Source organism: Sinohyriopsis cumingii, chromosome 1 (genome assembly GCF_028554795.1).
Source record: "Sinohyriopsis cumingii isolate HCF-2022 chromosome 1, ASM2855479v2, whole genome shotgun sequence".
In the NCBI taxonomy this organism is placed as follows: domain Eukaryota; kingdom Metazoa; phylum Mollusca; class Bivalvia; order Unionida; family Unionidae; genus Sinohyriopsis; species Sinohyriopsis cumingii.
The window spans coordinates 133,188,237-133,207,396 of record NC_142961.1 but is presented as its reverse complement, the minus strand read 5'-3'; the positions used below and the strand labels follow the sequence as shown (position 1 = coordinate 133,207,396).

General features: G+C 34.8%; 1 protein-coding gene across 2 annotated transcripts; it reads left to right on the top strand.

Annotated features, from left to right (window-relative positions):
- Window positions 1–7,841: 7,841 nt before the first annotated feature.
- Window positions 7,842–17,801, top strand: LOC149807886 (receptor-interacting serine/threonine-protein kinase 1-like). 2 transcript variants are annotated; one of them, XM_089971642.1, is made up of 4 exons: window positions 7,842–8,060; window positions 10,449–10,675; window positions 11,268–11,402; window positions 15,193–17,801. In XM_089971642.1, the coding sequence occupies exons 2-4, from the start codon at window positions 10,501–10,503 to the stop codon at window positions 15,456–15,458; spliced, it is 576 nt and encodes a 191-aa protein (XP_089827768.1). In that variant the 5' UTR covers window positions 7,842–8,060; window positions 10,449–10,500; the 3' UTR covers window positions 15,459–17,801. The 2 variants fall into 2 exon arrangements, with proteins under 2 accessions (XP_089827768.1, XP_089827777.1); XM_089971651.1 differs by lacking the exon at window positions 7,842–8,060 and adding an exon at window positions 9,480–9,528.
- Window positions 17,802–19,160: the final 1,359 nt, after the last annotated feature.

Genomic DNA, 19,160 nt, shown 5'->3' with positions numbered 1-19,160 from the left:
ACTGTAGACTCAAAGTTCAAAAGAAACACACAAACACACACACACACACACACACCGTTCACGTCCTAAACCGCCCAAAAAAGCATTCTGCTTTACGTATATGTTCTGCAGATACAATTTCAAGTTTCGTCACGTGATTTAACAGGTAGAACATTTTAAATTTGGAAAGACTTGTACCAAGGCATATATCCCAACGTCGGCATTACAACCACGGGATAAAGTTGGTCCAACTAGAGATTTTCTAAGATCTGAATTACAGCCGCTGAACAAACGTTGTCCCGGCAAGTGCTTTTCCGATGTTAGCTGCTGAAGAATATTCCGAAGTTGGCCCAACGTCACATACCAAACGCCGACCGTCGATTACATGCGAACGGTAGTGTGCTATCTGGTTTTAGCTCTGGCACTTTCAATTTCAAACTGTGTGATGTTTGATACGGATTCAAGGTTACTCATAAATAGTAAAGTTTTATTATATACTATTTGGAGTTTGTTTTATGATGTCTACCAGTTTGTGACAGAAATAGTACAAATTACACTGTAGTTAATTAGAACATGAAGTATATTTAGTTTTAAGTGACAAACTCTGAACTTGTCTATAGAGAAACTTTAACCTTGTATTTACTTTTTTTTTGTGCGTCACAGAATTGTGTGCCCTAAATTGCCTTTAGGTTTCTTTGCATTACTTACGGTGTATGTTTCCAGCCCTGGCGTGTTCAGTATACTGTTTCTGTTCCTTACTGCAGCATGCACAAAGCGCAGGCAGTTGGTGACTGGACGAGTGGGTGATGAATGTTTGCAACAATGAAAATGAGCCTTGTTAGCAACCTTCAGCTGTAGAGGATAATGAAAAACTTCATTCTTTTTTGCTATTCGTTTTTTGCAATCAGGTGTTTAATATGTTGAATGTTTCACATAATACCATGCTATCGGATAGATTATAGTATTCTTCATTTCAAAATTTTCTAACTGAGCAGACAATTTAAATTTAATTATGTGTTGTACCCATGTGATGATGGGGAACGTTTGAGTTTTGATAATGCAGTGCTTTAATTTTTGTCGTAGACAGATTCTTGTATGCACGTGGTTATTAAAATAATAATCTCGTGTAGCCGTTCTTACAAAAAATGAATTTAAGGTGTAACTAAGTTAACGTAAACACGTTTATGATGTATATCACTTTCTTCGCACTAAAACGTGTCTCGTGTAATTCACGACTGTAGCAACACAACTCATATTTAGGCACGGTTGATTCTAGTAGTCTTAGATGATACAGTATCATGGGCCAGAATGAGATTAAAATCAGAGGCGTCGATGTGCCTGGTTTTTCAGAAGGGTCTTGTCACAAACCAGTATAAACTAAGGATACAAAGAGTAGACATAAAATCAATAACAGATGGTTCAGTCAAGTGCCTAGGAGAGTGGATTGTAACCAGCTTGTCAGACAAGAAAAGTGGACAGAGACTGAAACATCAGCTGGAAGAGAGTATGCGGAAAATTGACGAACCCTGTCTCTCCTGGAATGTGGTTTTCTTCCAAAGCTCACATTGTCACTAGGGGTGAATAAAATCCCTATCATCACAGTCACGAAACTGGAACAGGTCATCAACAAACACCCGAGAAGATGGCTAGAGGTTACTCCATCATTCACCATTATTGGTCTTTACAGCAGGTCATGCAAACTACAGTTGCCCTTAACATCATTGGTTGAGGAATACAAGGTGACTCCTGATAACTTTGAGGATTCAAAGGACGCAGGGGCAACCACATAATTATTTTCGGGAGTGGGGGATGGCAAACTTGTAGTATTAAGTTCTACAGATGCAGGTCAAAACATGTTTAAAGGTGAAATCCAGGATGGGTGGAGCACACACGCCCTTGCCCCATGTGCGGGCGCCCGTGAAAGAACGAGAAAAATAAGTCGTGCTGGAAGAGATGTTTGGACAGGAAGAAAATGATTTATGAGCAAGAAGGTGAACGAAGTTGAGATGAAACCGAAGTAATGAGACATCGTTAGGACTACAAATACCTGTAAGATAAGAGAAGGGCTCTGCTGAAGAAAATCTTACAAATGGAATGTAACAAGCCCAACCAACCGATGTACCATGGTCCAGGAAGAAATTCGCCTATGTGAAGATGATGAAAGGTCAGCGGGAGCAGTCCAACAAAATATGGACAAGACTGACAGATAAAAAACTCACATGGTGAGACCGTTGGAAATACTGACCACTGCGTATTCATTTGGCTTAGATTCGTGAACACTCTGCCCATATCGCCAGAAACTCTGAAACGATAGAATTCACGGGCCTATTATTACAGAACAGAGCAACACTGTAGCATATTATATTGTCATGTCAGGATGAATTGGCCCAAGGACGATATAGATGGCGACAAGACAAGTCTTGGGAGAGAGGTCAGATATTTTGAAGAGAGAAGAATGGAAAGTCCGGAACCCATAGAGGTAAGGTCGCGGTTAATCCAATTTCTTACAGAGGCACAAAAGAAGCACGCAACAACAAACAATGCTTGAATATTCCAAGATGCAAAATCAATGAAGACGAGAGTATGCCTTCAGCCAGACATCGTCATTTGACCTGAGACAGCAAAGAGAATTATCTTGGTAGAACTTAATGTCCCATGTGAAGAACTAACGGAAGAGGTATATGAAACGAAGATGGAGAAGTACCAGGTACTAGCAGAGAGCCTTAAAACAAAAGGATATAAAATTTAACTCTTGTAGGTGGAAGTAGGATACAGGGAGTTTCATGCACAGTCAACCTGGAGGATGCTCAGTGCACTAGGAATAAGAGGGTACATACAGAAACAAGCACTGAGTAAGGCAGCAGAAAGAGCACCAAGTTGGATCTGGCTGAGATGTGATGAAACAAACTGTCAGCAAAGGCAGATGGGTAAGTGTCTGATCAACATTGTCACCCTGTCATCTAGAGGGTGTATTGAGATAAGGACGATAACTCGGCTGATGACGTCTTTGTAACCGTAATCCGGTTATGTATCAACACACGGCTTAGCTATGCTCTTCATAAAAACAATTGTGATATGTCGTTGAACTTCGCTGGACTTTTCAACTGGATACTTTAGTTAATGGTAACTTGGTCTGACGAAAGACACTGACCAACTCAGTGTAAGGGAACAAAAGGTTTTGGACCGACGGGTCTGTGCATTGGACAGTTCCCTTTGAGTCCTTCAAAAGGCAGGGAGGAGTGAATTGCAAAAGATCATTCCGCAACCATTCAATGGGAGCAGTAGATTGGGAGATGTTATAATCGCCAACCAGATTCAAGAGATAACAGCATCATATCTGATGGTGGACAATGTATTAAACTTTCCATCAAAACCTCAGTTTCATTATATGTATGACAATCATCTAGTCTACCATCATCCTTGTTGATGAACAAGGCTCTAATAATATATTTTGCTAAATCCATACATTGATCGCATTTGTTTTAAAATAAATCCTTACAGTGATCATATCAGTTAATAAATCCACACTTCAGTCATTTCTGTTGATAAAAGTCATATTTTTATCAAATCCCTTCGCAGATAATACCATTTGTAACTATTTGTTGCTGAACTGTGCTTTTATAGTATCCACTGAGGGACGATACCATTTTGATCTATCCGTTGATGAACTTGGTGTTAATTTGAAGGGTATTGTTTTAAGTTATTGTTGTTTAGCTTGTGAGAGATGGAAATAAGGCTTTGAGCTACGGTGTCAGGGATTGCAGCATCAATATGGATTACAAATAAATATCTAATTCAGGTACTTTTGCTTGTGTCTTCACTAGATCAAGTTGCACTTAGTTTAGTCCAGTTCAATAGTGTTAACTATGTATTCGCCATAGAGTAATTAATTAATATGAAGGCCCAAATATATATTGTCTAACCATTACATATTTTCCAAATGTTCTAGGCCCAAATATATATTGTCTAACCATTACATATTTTCCAAATGTTCTAGGCCCAAATATATATTGTCTAACCATTACATATTTTCCAAATGTTCTAGGCCCAAATATATATTGTCTAATACATATTTTCTAAATGTTCTAATTTTGCTTTAGTTATCACTTCGAGCTAGATAGGACGCATTCTGTCGAACCCAAATGTAATAACAGTTTGATGTCTGTGAGCCTCAGATCGCTGGATTATAGTTCTTTTTTGTATTTAAAAAAATATAAGCATGATACTGATGTGAAAACAGAAAAGCGCGGTGATCTTTTATAATAAAAACTTAGAGATATGCAAGTTTCATTCACATTGCACAAAATGGAGAGGTCTTAAAATTCTACCCTGAGGTACGCCACACCATAGTGCCGACGGTCTGTATTATGTATTGTAAAAACATTTAATCACTTGTCAGTTTTTGGGATATGATTCAACAGACGTCACGCATAATCCTAGAAATTATTGTACACACTATTCCGTGGTTTACTGCGTTCAAAGCTTTTTATAAGGTGAGCATAATCATTCTAGTGTATAAACGTAACCTAAATATGTTCAAAAGACTTACTAGTAATATCCCCATCAAACCTTATTTAGTTCATAAAGTAAGTTACATTGTTCTTTCTTTTGACACAATAGCGAGTTTACTATCAGACCAGTAATTGTACGCATAAGTCTTTCTATTCTTGTTGTAAAGGGTTCGAACCCTAGCTAATTTCATTATGTCAAGCACAATACCACTTGATATAGACAGGTGAACAGTAAACGGTATTGGAATATTCAAAACACTGAAACCATCTTTTACAAATTGTGAAGGTTTGTACTTTTATATGGATTAAGGTTACTATGGTACCAAAACTTGTCACTTTTAGGTTGAAGTTGGAATGTGTTATTATCATTATTTCTTAAACTTGTACGTTTTAAAATGTTGATTTAGATTATTTCTCTATGAGAGTCTATACTACATTAGTGATGATGTTAATACTGTTGGTACTCTCACATTGCACCAACATGTCATGAACATATGCAAGGCTGCATATCTTGAGCTGAGATGCATCAGCTCAATTCGCAAATATCTTACAGTTGATGCCACTAAAACACTTGTGTGTTCATTAATACTTTCAAGACTGGACTATTGTAACTCAATTCTGTCTGGTTCATCTCAATATCTGCTCCAGAAACTTCAAGAAGTTCAAAACACAGCTGCTCGGATCATACTTAGAGTACCACGATCAGAGCACACCTCCCCGCTGCTCTGTACCATACACTGGCTATCCATTCGATCCAGAATCAAACACAAAATTTGTTCTCTGTGCTGCGTTTCACTGTCGGACTCTAGTCCAACATACCTATCCGACCTCACCCATGTGTACATACCAGGAAGATACTTACGCTCCTCTTCTGACAATCGTATACTCATTATTCCCACTATGAAAACAAAGTCATATGGACAACGTTCTTTTGCATACCACGGCCCAGCAACGTGGAATGAATTGCCCACCAAACTTAGACACAAAGACACAGTGATCCCATTCATGAGTGCTCTCAAAACTCACTTATTTCGACTGCAAGAACAAATTTAAAGACGTAATAATGTTTCCTACCTTAAATATTCTCAGCATGTTTTTTATGTTATCTAATTTCATGGTGTTTGTTTTTGTAATCATATCATTATATGTTTTTCGTCGTATAGGTGTTGTCTAATGTTGTAAAGCGCTTAGAGCTTCTAAAGATTAGGCGCTATACAAAGTCCTCATTATTACTATTATTATTATTTGCAACACCCAAGGGATCACGGACTTTTAACTGTTTCCTAAATATATTTGGTTTATTTTGGTGTTGCTTTTATTCTCTTAATATCAAACAGAATGTTGCTTCTCCAACATCTTTCTGGATTTAATATCTAACCTGGCAAATGTTTTTGCACACTATTTATCATTACTTGTGCCTTTCGTATGGATCTTTTATAACTGATCCCTAGGTATATTTTAATTTTGTTCCCAAAAAGTTCAATAATTGATCCCTGGTTAAAGTCTGTGAGCCCTTGGGCATTGCACATCATATGTGATTTATTGTAATATAACTTCTTTAATACAATTTATTTCATTGCAGCAATTTCATTGAGAACTGTTACAAATTCATATCTGAAGTTGATATATTTAGTATAAGCACACAAGCTGAACAAACTCTGGCCAGTTGATCTGTAACAATTTGCTAATAAATTGTTTTTCATAATTCTGATTTTCATGGTGTCTTGTTTTCTCGCATGCTCTTTAAAAAGATTACTAATGCCTGTATGTATTGTCCCATATTTACAGATTTCTTTATTTTTATTGGCTACTACATACATATGATCTAATAATGTTGAAGATAATATGGTAATTCTTGTAAAGACCTTAATAATTTGACGTTAATATAAACATTTTTAAAATTCTGGTATGTTTTTTTTCATATTGCTAGAATTGTATTAAAAAACAAATACTAACTTCACCAAAACTTTGGAGTTCATAATCTGATCTTAACTTTTACTACGGTTACCCCTAATTCGTTAGGGAAGTCAGTCTACTTTGGAGGTCCACAGCAAGTATCATTAACTCTAGGTTTACATTTGGGTAATACGAAATCAAACCAAAGGGCTTCCAAATCACCAGAGTGCAAATCTAGTTTTATAGAAAAGGCTAAGTCGTTCGTAGTTTTGACTTCTAATCTCATTATTAGTGACGATAATGGTTAATTGGGGATGGTGTTATCGTTAGTTTCCGCTTGAATCGAGTACCTGTCTGACTGTGTGTGTGTGTGTGTGCATGAAATATAATGTACATTGGTGCTTACGAAATCCCCCTCCTTATCCCCGAATTAAATAGGATACATTTAATTCACATTTCTTTCATCCCCGCCTTCTTTTTCTCGGGCGTTTTTTTTTTTTTTTTTTGTTTTTTTAATCATTGGTACGACAGTAATTCGGTTTAGAGACCTACCCAATCGGACCATTCTCGGCCTTTTCCTCAAGTTGAGAAAGAATCATCGGATATAATCCATCGCCATAGAGAACGATAATCTGAATTACTTTTGTATGTCTGGCCTATTTTTCCTATATAGTCTCTACACTTGTTTCTCAGTACTGAATATACTATAATGGTACTGTCACCTATAGGAATCCTATTGTCACTGGAATGTTTGTATGAATTCAGCTGGAAGAAATGCACGTACGTAATTTATAAGAACAATTTTAGCGGTCACACCCTGTATATCACTGGAGGAGAGAAATAACAATCTTAATATCTTCGGCATTTGTTGTCGTAACGTGTATGTGGCGTATTCTGGTGGAGGCGAATCACGAAATACATCAAATTGAGGTGCATTTCTATAAAAACTTCCAGCGTTATTTCAGGATCTATTAGAAACGGCCTAGCGATTTTCTGACTGGGGATCGACCATATAATGTTCTAGCACTCTGCACCAGAGTATCGGGTTTCAAAGATCAAAAAAAAAAAAAAACATAATAAAAAAACAACGAAACTTCTTAAGTTTTATGTTCGAGGTGGGGCTCTGAGATTTTCTTTTCAGCCAGGCTTTAAGATTTTATTTACAGCAAGATATTCGTTATCATTTACTTCGAGATACATTATTTTCAACTAATATATGGGTATAGTGGTCTTTGTTTTCGATTAATCAGAGCAAGAATATGTTTCTAAAATTATCTGAGTATGAGATTATTAAACTCAAACAGACGCGCTTAAGTTTGGGTTATTTAGTCTGGTTTCATGATAGGTATTCACCGTATGTTGCACTCCTCTGTTAGTATGACGGAGTAAAACGCTTGGAACATATGAGCCAGGGAACCAGACCAGTATTTAGTATATTTTGTTTCTTCTTTTTCCCCAGTCTGGTGCTCTTACATAATGAAATTTATTCGATCTTCATTCAATGTTGCTCAATAATCTTCAGGATACCAGACTAAATGGACCTTCCTGTTGTCAACAGTGTTGACTACTTTCGATTTTAGAAAATTGCGTTGTAATGCATCGTGACTTCAGATTGAACTTTATAGAGGTGTCACATACGAACCAGTATTAGTGACAAAAGTGCAGAGAGACTGAGTGAGTAAATTAGAGAAAGAGTTGGAAATACAAGTAGATGCTTACATCTCTCAGACTGTTGTTAGTTTACATGAAACACGAAAATCCACCTAGATATTCCAAATCATTTGACGGATGTACCTTTCATGTGCGTAATATAGAAAGTATATGTTCTTCGGGTTTCATATATTGCACGAAAATATCAGGAAAGTAGAAAAATTTTATTAGACGGCTAGGATTTTCGATGGTTTGTTTCAACACATTTATGTGTACTATAGATACGTTAGTCCTACAATTAGTCCTATCTGTAAGACCCGACGCTGATATATATGTTGAGGGCGTCGTTATCATTTACTTCGAGATACATTATTTTCAACTAATATATGGATATAATGGTCTTTATTCTCGATAAATCAGAGCAAGAATATGTTTCTAAAACTATCTGAGTATGAGATTATTCAACTTTTTGTATACTTTGTAGCACCTCAACAAAATCAAAATGTGCTATGTCTTACATGTAGGACTAGTCCTACAGTGTAAGACATAGCATATGTTGGTTTTGTTTTAGTGCCGCCCACAACATAAATATCATCGTCAAGGCCTTATATGTAGGACTACTGATACGAATGAAATCTCGTTGAACTTCTTTGTTTTTTAAAAATTGTTTCTAATGAGATACAAATTTTCAATATCTCTTTTTTAATTCTTTGTTTTATGTTATCAAAAATAACAAGTATCATGCTTATATTGCCAGTTTTAGGTATTAAAGGCATATTTGGGTGTGCTCGAATATAAACAAATTTGCGTTATTTACTCAGCATATATGACTTGAGTATGACACGCTTCGCAAAAATAAAAGTTTATAAGAAACTGTTGCTGATGGATTCATTATATATAGATTAACCCAATACACAAAATTGTTCTATCATATAAATAAATAATGACATTTAGACTAAATACTTTTTAAGGGCTGCTTATTCAATTTTGGGAAGGGTACATTTAATTGTCAGTGTTGTACAATAAAATGCATTATTTATTCAAACATACTATACATTATGTACAGTTTGTTTTCGTTTGTTAACATCATTGATAACTACATTAGCTAAATTCTTATCCTACTTATCCAGTTAACTTTAATTTTATGTGATGTCACACAAGATAACAAATGAATACATGAAAACAGGCAGTTCTTTGTGAATTAAAACTCTTTATATTAAACTTGAAAGGAATATTCATATCATACAGATAAAGAATCAGTATGCTGGATTTATATGCTATTTGTCTGAATTTATAAACCATTATATGCAGTATCTTGGTTTTGCAAAGGCACAAATAATTGTTCAGCTTAGAATAATTGTTTCTTTTGCAGCTGAATTTCGATACCTTTTTTAATATTAATATTGTCTTTGATTTTAGTTCACTTTCAAAACCTGCTTCAGAATCTGGTTTTTTTTCTTGTTCCAAGAAGCCATCAGTACAAAGCAGAGAAGTATTTTTTCATTTTATGTCATTATAATTGATTTTTAAAACTACATAACCGAGTGGTGCTTGCTTATCCACAATGTACATAACCCATTAGCACTTGATGGTCTCCAGTGTACATAACTCAGAAGCACTTTCTGATTCACAATGTACATAACCCTATAGCAGTTGCTGATCTCCAATATACATAACCCATAAGCACTTTCTGGTCTCCAGTGTACATAACCCATAAGCACTTGCTGGTCTCCAGTGTACATAACCCATAAGCACTTGCTGGTCTCCAGTGTACATATCACAGTGGCACATGCTTATCTACAATGTACATAACTCATTAGCGCTTGCTGATCTCCAATATACATAAACCATTAGCACTTGCTGGTCTCCAATGTACATAACCCAGTAGCACTTGATGATTTGAAAGCTGAAGACTAAGTAGGGGTATTTTAAAATTTTTGAATATATTGTTATAATCTTCATTTTTTTGGATCCTGCCAATAAAAATGTAATGTTGATTGATAGAGAAAATAACATTCCATAAATAATCTGTAAGTGAGCATAAGTGGCTGTTGTGAAGGTGGAATCAATGAAGATGATCAATTCACAATGAGAGATATTTATTCAATCAAAGACATTAATTTGTTAGCTGTTGTTAATATACAGTAAAGAAACATTTGAAACTTGGAACAATTTTTGCAAGATGGGTCCTGCATTTGTTGATGGCTGATCGGAAACCAACTCAGGTTGAAATTGCCAGATATGAACAGAGTGACTAGATATGTTTGAGTGAGATTATCGTAGGTGATGAATTATGGATTTACCTGACTGAAGACCAAATATGGTCCAATACATTGTGGAAAACAGGTTTTGTTAAGTCAGGGTTATGATAAATAAGGCTGCCTTGTACATGATGATTCTGATTTTCTTCAGAGGTGAAGACTGAAAATCTCGTCTGATGTCAACCAAATGCAGCTGAAATAAAATGGCATGGCAAGATGTACAGACAGATGCACAGAGGGCCAGCAGCAGCAGTAGCAGTGATGATGATGATTTTTATGCGCATGCTGCAGCATACAGGAGTCACAGACATCCTGATACACGAACATCAACAACTGTCATCACAGATGCAAATGGAGAAAGAGTGGAATACACAACAAGTATGATGCCTTATTTCTTCTACTGTGAATCTCCATTTGGACTTGCCTGCTTTGTAGGTGATAGCTAATTACAACTGTTGAAAGGTTATAGGGCATCATAACCAAAAGGGAAACAACTCTGACAGGAGGTTCATGGCATTAAATGCCTCTGGTATCCTCAAACCGAATCCTTGTACATGTATTTTGAATTGATGATAGTTTATTAATCACCAGCACACTCCTTCCCTTCCTCATTCGTCTAGTTATGTGTTGAATTTTAATGGGTAATAGGTAATTGCAAGGTAAATGTTTCAAGTCTTTGATGATTTGCCTGGACGTCAAATGATTTTGTCCTAAAATTGGTGAATTAGGGCTAATTGTTACCATATTAAACAAATGAAATAATAAAAGAGAAAAAAATAAAAGTTTAAAAAGTAAGTTTATAATGAAAAATATACTCATTTCTCACTTACAGACAACTTTCTGCAAGAATATTTTGCGCTGCTTGTTTACATTGAACTTCATTTTCCAGGCCTGTACATGAAATGTATCCCTGTGAATATGGACTGGATTTTAGCATCATGTTGCTAGGATATCATTTCTACACTTGCAGATGTTGCAACTGGTGAGACAGTCCATATTAACCACATGAGGGGTATTCAGATAGGAAGTGGCACCCACGTTGTTATTGGCAGTGCGCATTCTGGTCCAAAAAATAGGACAGCTCCACCTGCGTCAGGTCTTACAAGTAAGTTTCGTCACTTTACTTTCAGTTTTGTTGGTAAATAAGGCAACAAAGATTCCATTAAGTGATGGCTGGTTGACTTGAATTAAAATAGGATGTCTACTTAAAAGCTGTAGCGGCCATTTCAGACTTTACTTTGCCATGCCCAAATATTTGGGAACTACAGACAGAATGTCAAGCTTTCAGTGAAGGAAAACTAAAGAGTAATCATAAAACAAGCATAAGGTTTTTTGAATTTTCTTTAATTTTTGAAAAATTTTATTTTTATTTTCTGTCTGACAGAACTATTAAAAATATTTTAATAATATTAGATCTATGTCTCACATGACTATTAACAGTCATCTGCTTTTATCTGAGACCAGCTATTGAAATTTGCTGTTCAGAGTTTTCTTAACTATTTCTCAACATATTGACATGGTGTTATGTTTCACTGATAAAGGATCGTAACATTCATTTTGTTATGGTAATAGTTTATATTGTTATATCTATCACTGTTCTTCTGACAGTAACTCTGTATTTGTTTCTTGCCTGCATTTGCCACATCAGTGTGGTTAATTGTACATTAGACTAGTCATTGAGCTGTGCCTGTCAGTTTAGCTAACACTGTATTTATATGATGTGAGCCAGACTTGTTCACATGTAAAGGTAATCACTTTTAATATAGAAGCTAGTAATTTCACAATCAGAAAGGAATTGTGTTGAAAGTCAGTCCAGCTCAAAACCTATTGAATCTCTGCAGCTTAACTCATTAACCCCTGGCACCGCATTTATGCATCAGGAGGTAGTATCCTACTGCTGAGCTCTGTAGCGTCAAGGTCATGGATGATACACTAAAGTGGGTGGTATTATAGAAAGGTAGACAGATGTAGCTCTACAATGATGCCAGATAATCTGGACATTCTAGTTGCACTACAAAATACAGAGGGAAAAACCTGAAGTTTTGGACCCGATTTTTTTCCAACCAAGATTTGCCCGTGGTCGGAATCCAATTTTATGTCCGGATTTTAGACTTTTTGGCCTCAGATCTAAGGTAGAATAGTCTGAACTGCACACAGACAGGTGAACCTTTGCAAAAAGTAGGATAAGATGGGCATTTGGAATAAAGAGTGGTCTTGATATGGAAATGATGGGTCCATTAAGCAAAAAAAATAAAGAACTCCAACTTTTTCCCTTCTGCTCATGCGCGAGCAAAATAGCCAATGAAAAATGACGCTTCTGGCACAACTAGGCAATAGGTTAATGAGAAATCTCTTGGAAGTCAATGTATTAGGATGTATTTAGAAATAGCCCCCAAAATGTGTTTCCTACTCATATTTCAGGCGAAAACGACAAAAACCTCCAGGGGTTAATGAGTTAAAGGTCTACTAGAGTGTAACACACACTGTATATAAGAATGTTCATTTTTCACTAAATAGTTTAGGATTTGGCATATTGTTTTTGCAAAATTATCCAGAAGCATTGAATTTGAATTACAGATCCTACAATTTCATAACCTTTGTATCTTGATTGTGAGTCATAAAGCATTATGCAACATTTGGTTCACAGTTATTGTTACAGCTCTTTGGTCATAAACTAAGTAACAGAAAGAAGCAAACCATCAGGTTTTGTAAAATGAAACAAATAGTTTAATTATGTAAGTTAAAAAATTAAAATTTAAGAGGAACTTGGAGTATTTTGAATTGAATCCAAAGTAATCCTCAAAAACCTCTATTCAAGTAAGAATTGAATGTTCTGAATAAATTTCAGATCTTCAGCTGTTTTGGTCTACCAGCAATCCTGATGTGTCAAAATGGCATCGTCCAGAACTCCTTTGAATAACTCACAGTAGTCCTAGAATAAAATTTTAGTCCAATTATAACTTTGTCGTTCCAGTGGATAATTGAAACAGCTGTGTCCTCTCAGATAATATCTGAATACAACAGTAAATATATCTGCATACTGATGTTCAACAAGAATGTAGGAAATAAGAAAATATTGTTCATCCCTACCTCCTTATATACAAGCAGAAGTGGTGAAAATACATTTGGCTCCTACTTCAAGCTGCATGACATTTTGCAAATATCCCACATCGTAAAAGAACCCATTTGACCTAACCCATCCAATGGGAAAGAACTAATTCTTCTAAGAACCCACATGAATGACCTATCCAACGGAAAACAGCTCCAAACTAGTAAACAGGTTTTATTAATAATATTATTATTAATGATTGTAAACACCTACATAAACATCTATTTATAGATCCTATGCAATATACACTCTTAATATCTTAAAATAGAAATTTATACCCATGTACAAAAATTAGCTATCTAATTTTGGTTATAGATGATCATTACAATTTACAGACATGAACAAAAATTACATATAATATAGATGCAGTCATGCGTAAAGAGTTAGAAAAAATATATATATACAAAATATATATATACATAACAGTGACCAGCATTCTGTGCATTAGTTTCTTTGAACATACTGTAGTATGCTGACATGGTCGTTACATTCATTCTAGGTTTCTCTGGCATTCAAGAGGGTTGACTACCATATATATATGTGTGTATGTCTGCATGCCCAATAATAATAATATTTACAGGTTGGTTGGAAGCAGGAAGGTCTGTTACCTGGAGTAGGGTGTGTGTGTTTGTTTTTGCTGTTCTACTCAGAGAGAACTGAATGGTTAAAACAATCAAATGTGTTTTATTAAAATAATTTAAAATTGGACTGAAATATCTTTAATCTGTAGAGCCACCACATTATCATTATACAGAATTTGTTAATTTCTTTTTCCTTTGTGATGTTTGCTAGACCTGCTCAAATCTGGAGGATGATTCAGTCTGATTCCTGTTAGCTGCATTTCACAAATATCCACACACAAAAGCCAAAAAATTATATCATTAGAGCTTGTTTTATCTCTTTTCACGTCCAGGCAGGTGCAACATTTTAAGAGAAATGTGTTAAATTAACCACAGTAGATCAAGGAGATACAGTGATCCATGCTATATTTATGCATTCACAATTCCAAAAAGATACCAGTGATCACTATTGTAAATGATAATATTCCATGTCCACAACATATAGCCTTGTTCAGACAACCCTGTAGTATTTTGTACCTACCCACCCCTGGCTTAGCTTCTTTCATTATGTTTCTTCATATACAGCCAACATTGGGATGAATAAAATTTCCAGATCACTTGCTTATATATCCATCTGTTTATATTCTATTGGTTGAATAAGCCCAGTCTTTGATTGGTTGGTGCAGGACCAGTGGTGTGAAATGATTGAACAGAACCACTTTAATATAATTGTTTAGAAAAAAGAACAGTTTCAGTTACTTTCTGGTAATCAGTTTAAGATAGATTAGACTGAGTTGTGAATCCTAACCTAGCATTTATCAAACCAAAAGTCATTACTGTGGTCTATACCACTACTATTATAACATTTTGATAGTTCTCACACTTAACAGGTGGATGCATGTGTAAAAATTGCACATCACCAAGCTTAGGTGACTGTTACTAACCTTTCATGAATTAGTTACATTTTTACTCACACTATGTCATGATTAATTCCATATTGTAAGCTAATAAAAACAACCTCCTTTTAACATAAATGGTTGCCTAGTTGAAATTTACAGGGCAAATTATGGTTAGCAAAGCATTATTCTTTTGAGAAACACCTTGTATTTTACAAAAATAAATATAATAAAATTATACTTTATTGTTTACTTTGATGTAATAGAGTCAGTATACATTCATTTTGGACCGAAGTTCAATAATGTACAGCACAGTCTAAAATATTTCAGCATCTGTGGAACCTCCATCAAAGGATCAATTAGACTATGTTTGCACTAGTCTTGGTAAAAGCTGGAAGAAATTAGCCGCCAGACTTGGACTCAGAAATCCTGAAATTGAGAATATAGAAATTGACTATGTGGCAGAGAGTGTTTATGAGCAAGCATGGCAGTCACTGCAGAAATGGATCAGGAAAACAGGGCGTGAAGCTCGATTATGTGATCTTGCCCAGGCTTTGTATGACATAGAACTGTATGATGTAGCGCTCAGCTTATAGTGATTAAAGAGCTTGGTGTTTACATAATGAATTTATCTTTGCAAATGCTATAGCATTGAAATAAGAGATTTTTTTTTCTTCTCATTTAAATGCCATACAAGTTGAGTCCAGTTGCAAGCAAGATAGACCTGATCTGCTGTTGTATAATGCACTGATAGATTAGGGTCTATGTTGTTTGTTTTACTTATTACTCCTAAAAAAAAGGCATAGACACATATCTTCCAGTGCATTATGCAACATCACGTCTAGGTCTATGCAGTTGGACTTGACTTAGAAGAGGGTACAGTAATGCTGTGTCACATTCATAATGCGATTCATCTTTGCTAACCAAGGGTCATTGATCTGCTTCATCCTGCATCAACCCTAGGTATATATATATATATATATATATATATATATATATATATATATACACACACACACATACATATACATGAATATATATATATATATATATATAGATATATAGATATATATATATATATAGCCTAAACAACATCAAATACTTTGCCATATGATTGGATGCAGCTGAAAGAAGTTGATCCAATCAGATTTCTTGTTCTGTTTGTATATGAAGACAGTGAATAATCACTACAGACAAGGAATATGAACATCATGGAATTTGTCCTATTTCAACAACCAACGTATGTAAGGGGCTCTTTCATTGGTCCATTGATTTACAGTACAGCTTGCATGATTTTTCATTTCTCCATGCATTGTGATGGGCATGAAGAGTATGAAGAAAGAAAATCTTGACCATCTGCCTGATGGAGTTGTCCTGGCTTCTGACACAGAATAGCTTACACAGTTGCATCAGATGGTAACTGTGGAGTGGAGGTTGTTTTGATAATATTTGTGCTTTTTATTGTTTAGGAACCATGCAAGTATGTGATAAAGAATTTCAGAGAGAGAGAAAGAGCGAGAGTACGCCATGAGTCACTGTTTTATCATCATCGTTGCCCTTATAAATTAACAAATTTTTATTTTACAAATAAATTTCTTGGCAATATAAACATATTGTGAATGACACATAAAATTTACTAATTTTAGATATTTCAGGAATTTTCTTAATTTCTGGTGGTTTTTTCAGTCCCTTGTTAGTGGAGCTTATATGAGCATTCATGATGCACTTATTTCCATTGAAGTTCATGCAATTTTAAAAACAAATCAATCCATTTTTTTATATAAAAAAAACCAAACTCATTCACATTTTGAACAAAAGTGAATGAAAAGCACCATTTCTGAAACTTACTGAATGCTTTCTCTTTCTGGAGCAGTTTGCTTACTTTCTGAAATTGAAAAAACATGATCATTTTTAAAGTTACATGTAATTATAGAAATGTTAGTTCTAATTAATATAATGTAAGATATATACTGCCACATCAAATTTTAGATAATATAATTCCAATACCTTGTGAACCTTAATAATACTATATTTTGGCTAAAGAATCTAATTTATTTATAATATTATTTAACATTATCAGAATCTGTGATAGAAAGAAAAACTTGGAACTAATCAACACGGCTAGTATCAAATTTTTGCATTTATCTGTTTATTGTCTTTCATTTGTTGTGTCAGTCATATTACCTTAGTAAAGATTATTGCTAATGAAGAGAGGGCTCAAAATCTGATTAGTCGTATGAAATGAACTGTGGTTTTGCTGTAGACTACTTAAAAGACGTAATTAGATCATTTGTTGTTTCCCCAAGGCAAGCACCGTGTGATCATTGTATACTGTGTACAGCTACCTTGTGTCAAAATTCACTCATGCCTTTTAATAGTCGACTGTTGAACACTTATCTATTCAAAAATTTTAAACTAGGATAAACAGTGCTCCTTTTTTGTGTTCTAACATGGGAGATCAGATATTCTAAGTCCAGTATCGGGAACCAAATGTAGTGGTTGAAATAACTATTGATTCTTAAATCATGCTTCCATCAATAATTAATGTACATGCAGATATATCAAAACAGCTGAACACCTTGTACTAGAATGTCAAAAATGTACAGCATGTGTATTTCACATTTTTACCAAGTCAGTAAATCAGCAATTCCATGAGTTCTGATACAATTATTATGCATATATTTGTCAGTGTGAACCTTTATAAAATCATCAAAATGTTTTTCAGATTATAACAAATTAAATCCACACTTATCTATTCTATCTTTTCTTTTGTTATATGACTCTGCAATAATTGCATACTTTTTGAATTATGTCTATATTTATATATGTTTATGATCAGTCTACGTTATCTCAGTAGACAGATAGTGTTTGACAAACTGTAATAGTGATAGGGGATACAGATTGTAATAAAACTTCCAGTTTTCTGCTGAATCCTCTGATATTGCATTGTTTTTCTTTCATATGAAGATATTTTCTTGAATTAAGAATTTTGGACAGTTTATTTTTTGTTGTTGTTATAGGGTTTAACACCATTTTTCAGCACAGGATAGTCTATACATGGTGGCCAGTAATGGTGGAGGAAGAACCAGGGAAAAACTGACTGAAGCTACTGGCAAGCTTTTTGTAACAAGATAACCAGGTTGGATTTCAGATTTATAACAACACTTTTGATGACGATACAAGTACAATGTTTATTGATGAAGAATTACGATTAATTTGTGTGTGTATAAGATCCAAATATTGGACTAATTGACACAATCTGCAAGAACCTGATAATGTAACATAAATGTTAATACAAGTAAATGACCTAACACAATACAAGGACAAAGGTTAATGATTCACAGTAAAGTCACACGATGAAAAGAATGATGTGTTTTACTCAAATAGTAAAAAATGATATACTTTACTCGATTAGTAACATGATACAACAATGGGTCCGATATCTTACAAAATATCTTTACACTCCCAAAACAATTAGCCTACGGCTTAAAGATTACATGTATGGAGTTACACAAAACACTCAGTCATTAGCATACATGGCTACCAGTGACACAAGTCAATCAAGTAGTCATTATTATGGGTAGTCACCGACCATCATGCAATTCCTTGGTCAATCAAGCAATCAGCACCCACCAATCAGTCAGCAACGCCCAATCACCTACAAACTGGTACATCGTCAACTCTGATCAGCTGAAAATAAATCTAACACTGTGTACTATGAATCACATGGGCACATATGATAACACGTAATGAGGTTATATACAGTAAGCTATACAAATTACATTATCAGCACAACATTACAAAGCAATAAATTGGTTCAGAAGTGAACCTACCTGTGTCCGATAAGAATCCTATGGTGCTAAACATTTCTGAATAAAAGGCAACTTTATTGCTAATATAGATCTTCTGTTAAGTCACATACAAGAAAAGAAAATATTTGCAATATACTATGCAAGCCAGAGTTACCTAGAAAATATACAAAATATAAACATGGCAGTACAATAGTTACAACATATAATATTCATAAGAAATTAGTAAATAACTCACATTACAGATGAAGATTTGCAAGTCCTTAAGTAGACTGCTCACTGACAAGACGTTCCGTAATGTAAAGATTTTGACCTGCAGTAAGTTCTTTATACATAGACAATGTAGCCCTACATTGTCTGTGCACAAGATGAATCAGTTTTTCTCATCGAAAGCACTTCGCACATGCAGCATAGGATTAACCATATACAATATACATAAATCACCCTCAGGTATCGTTGTACAAAAAAAAATAAAAATAAACCCCGAGT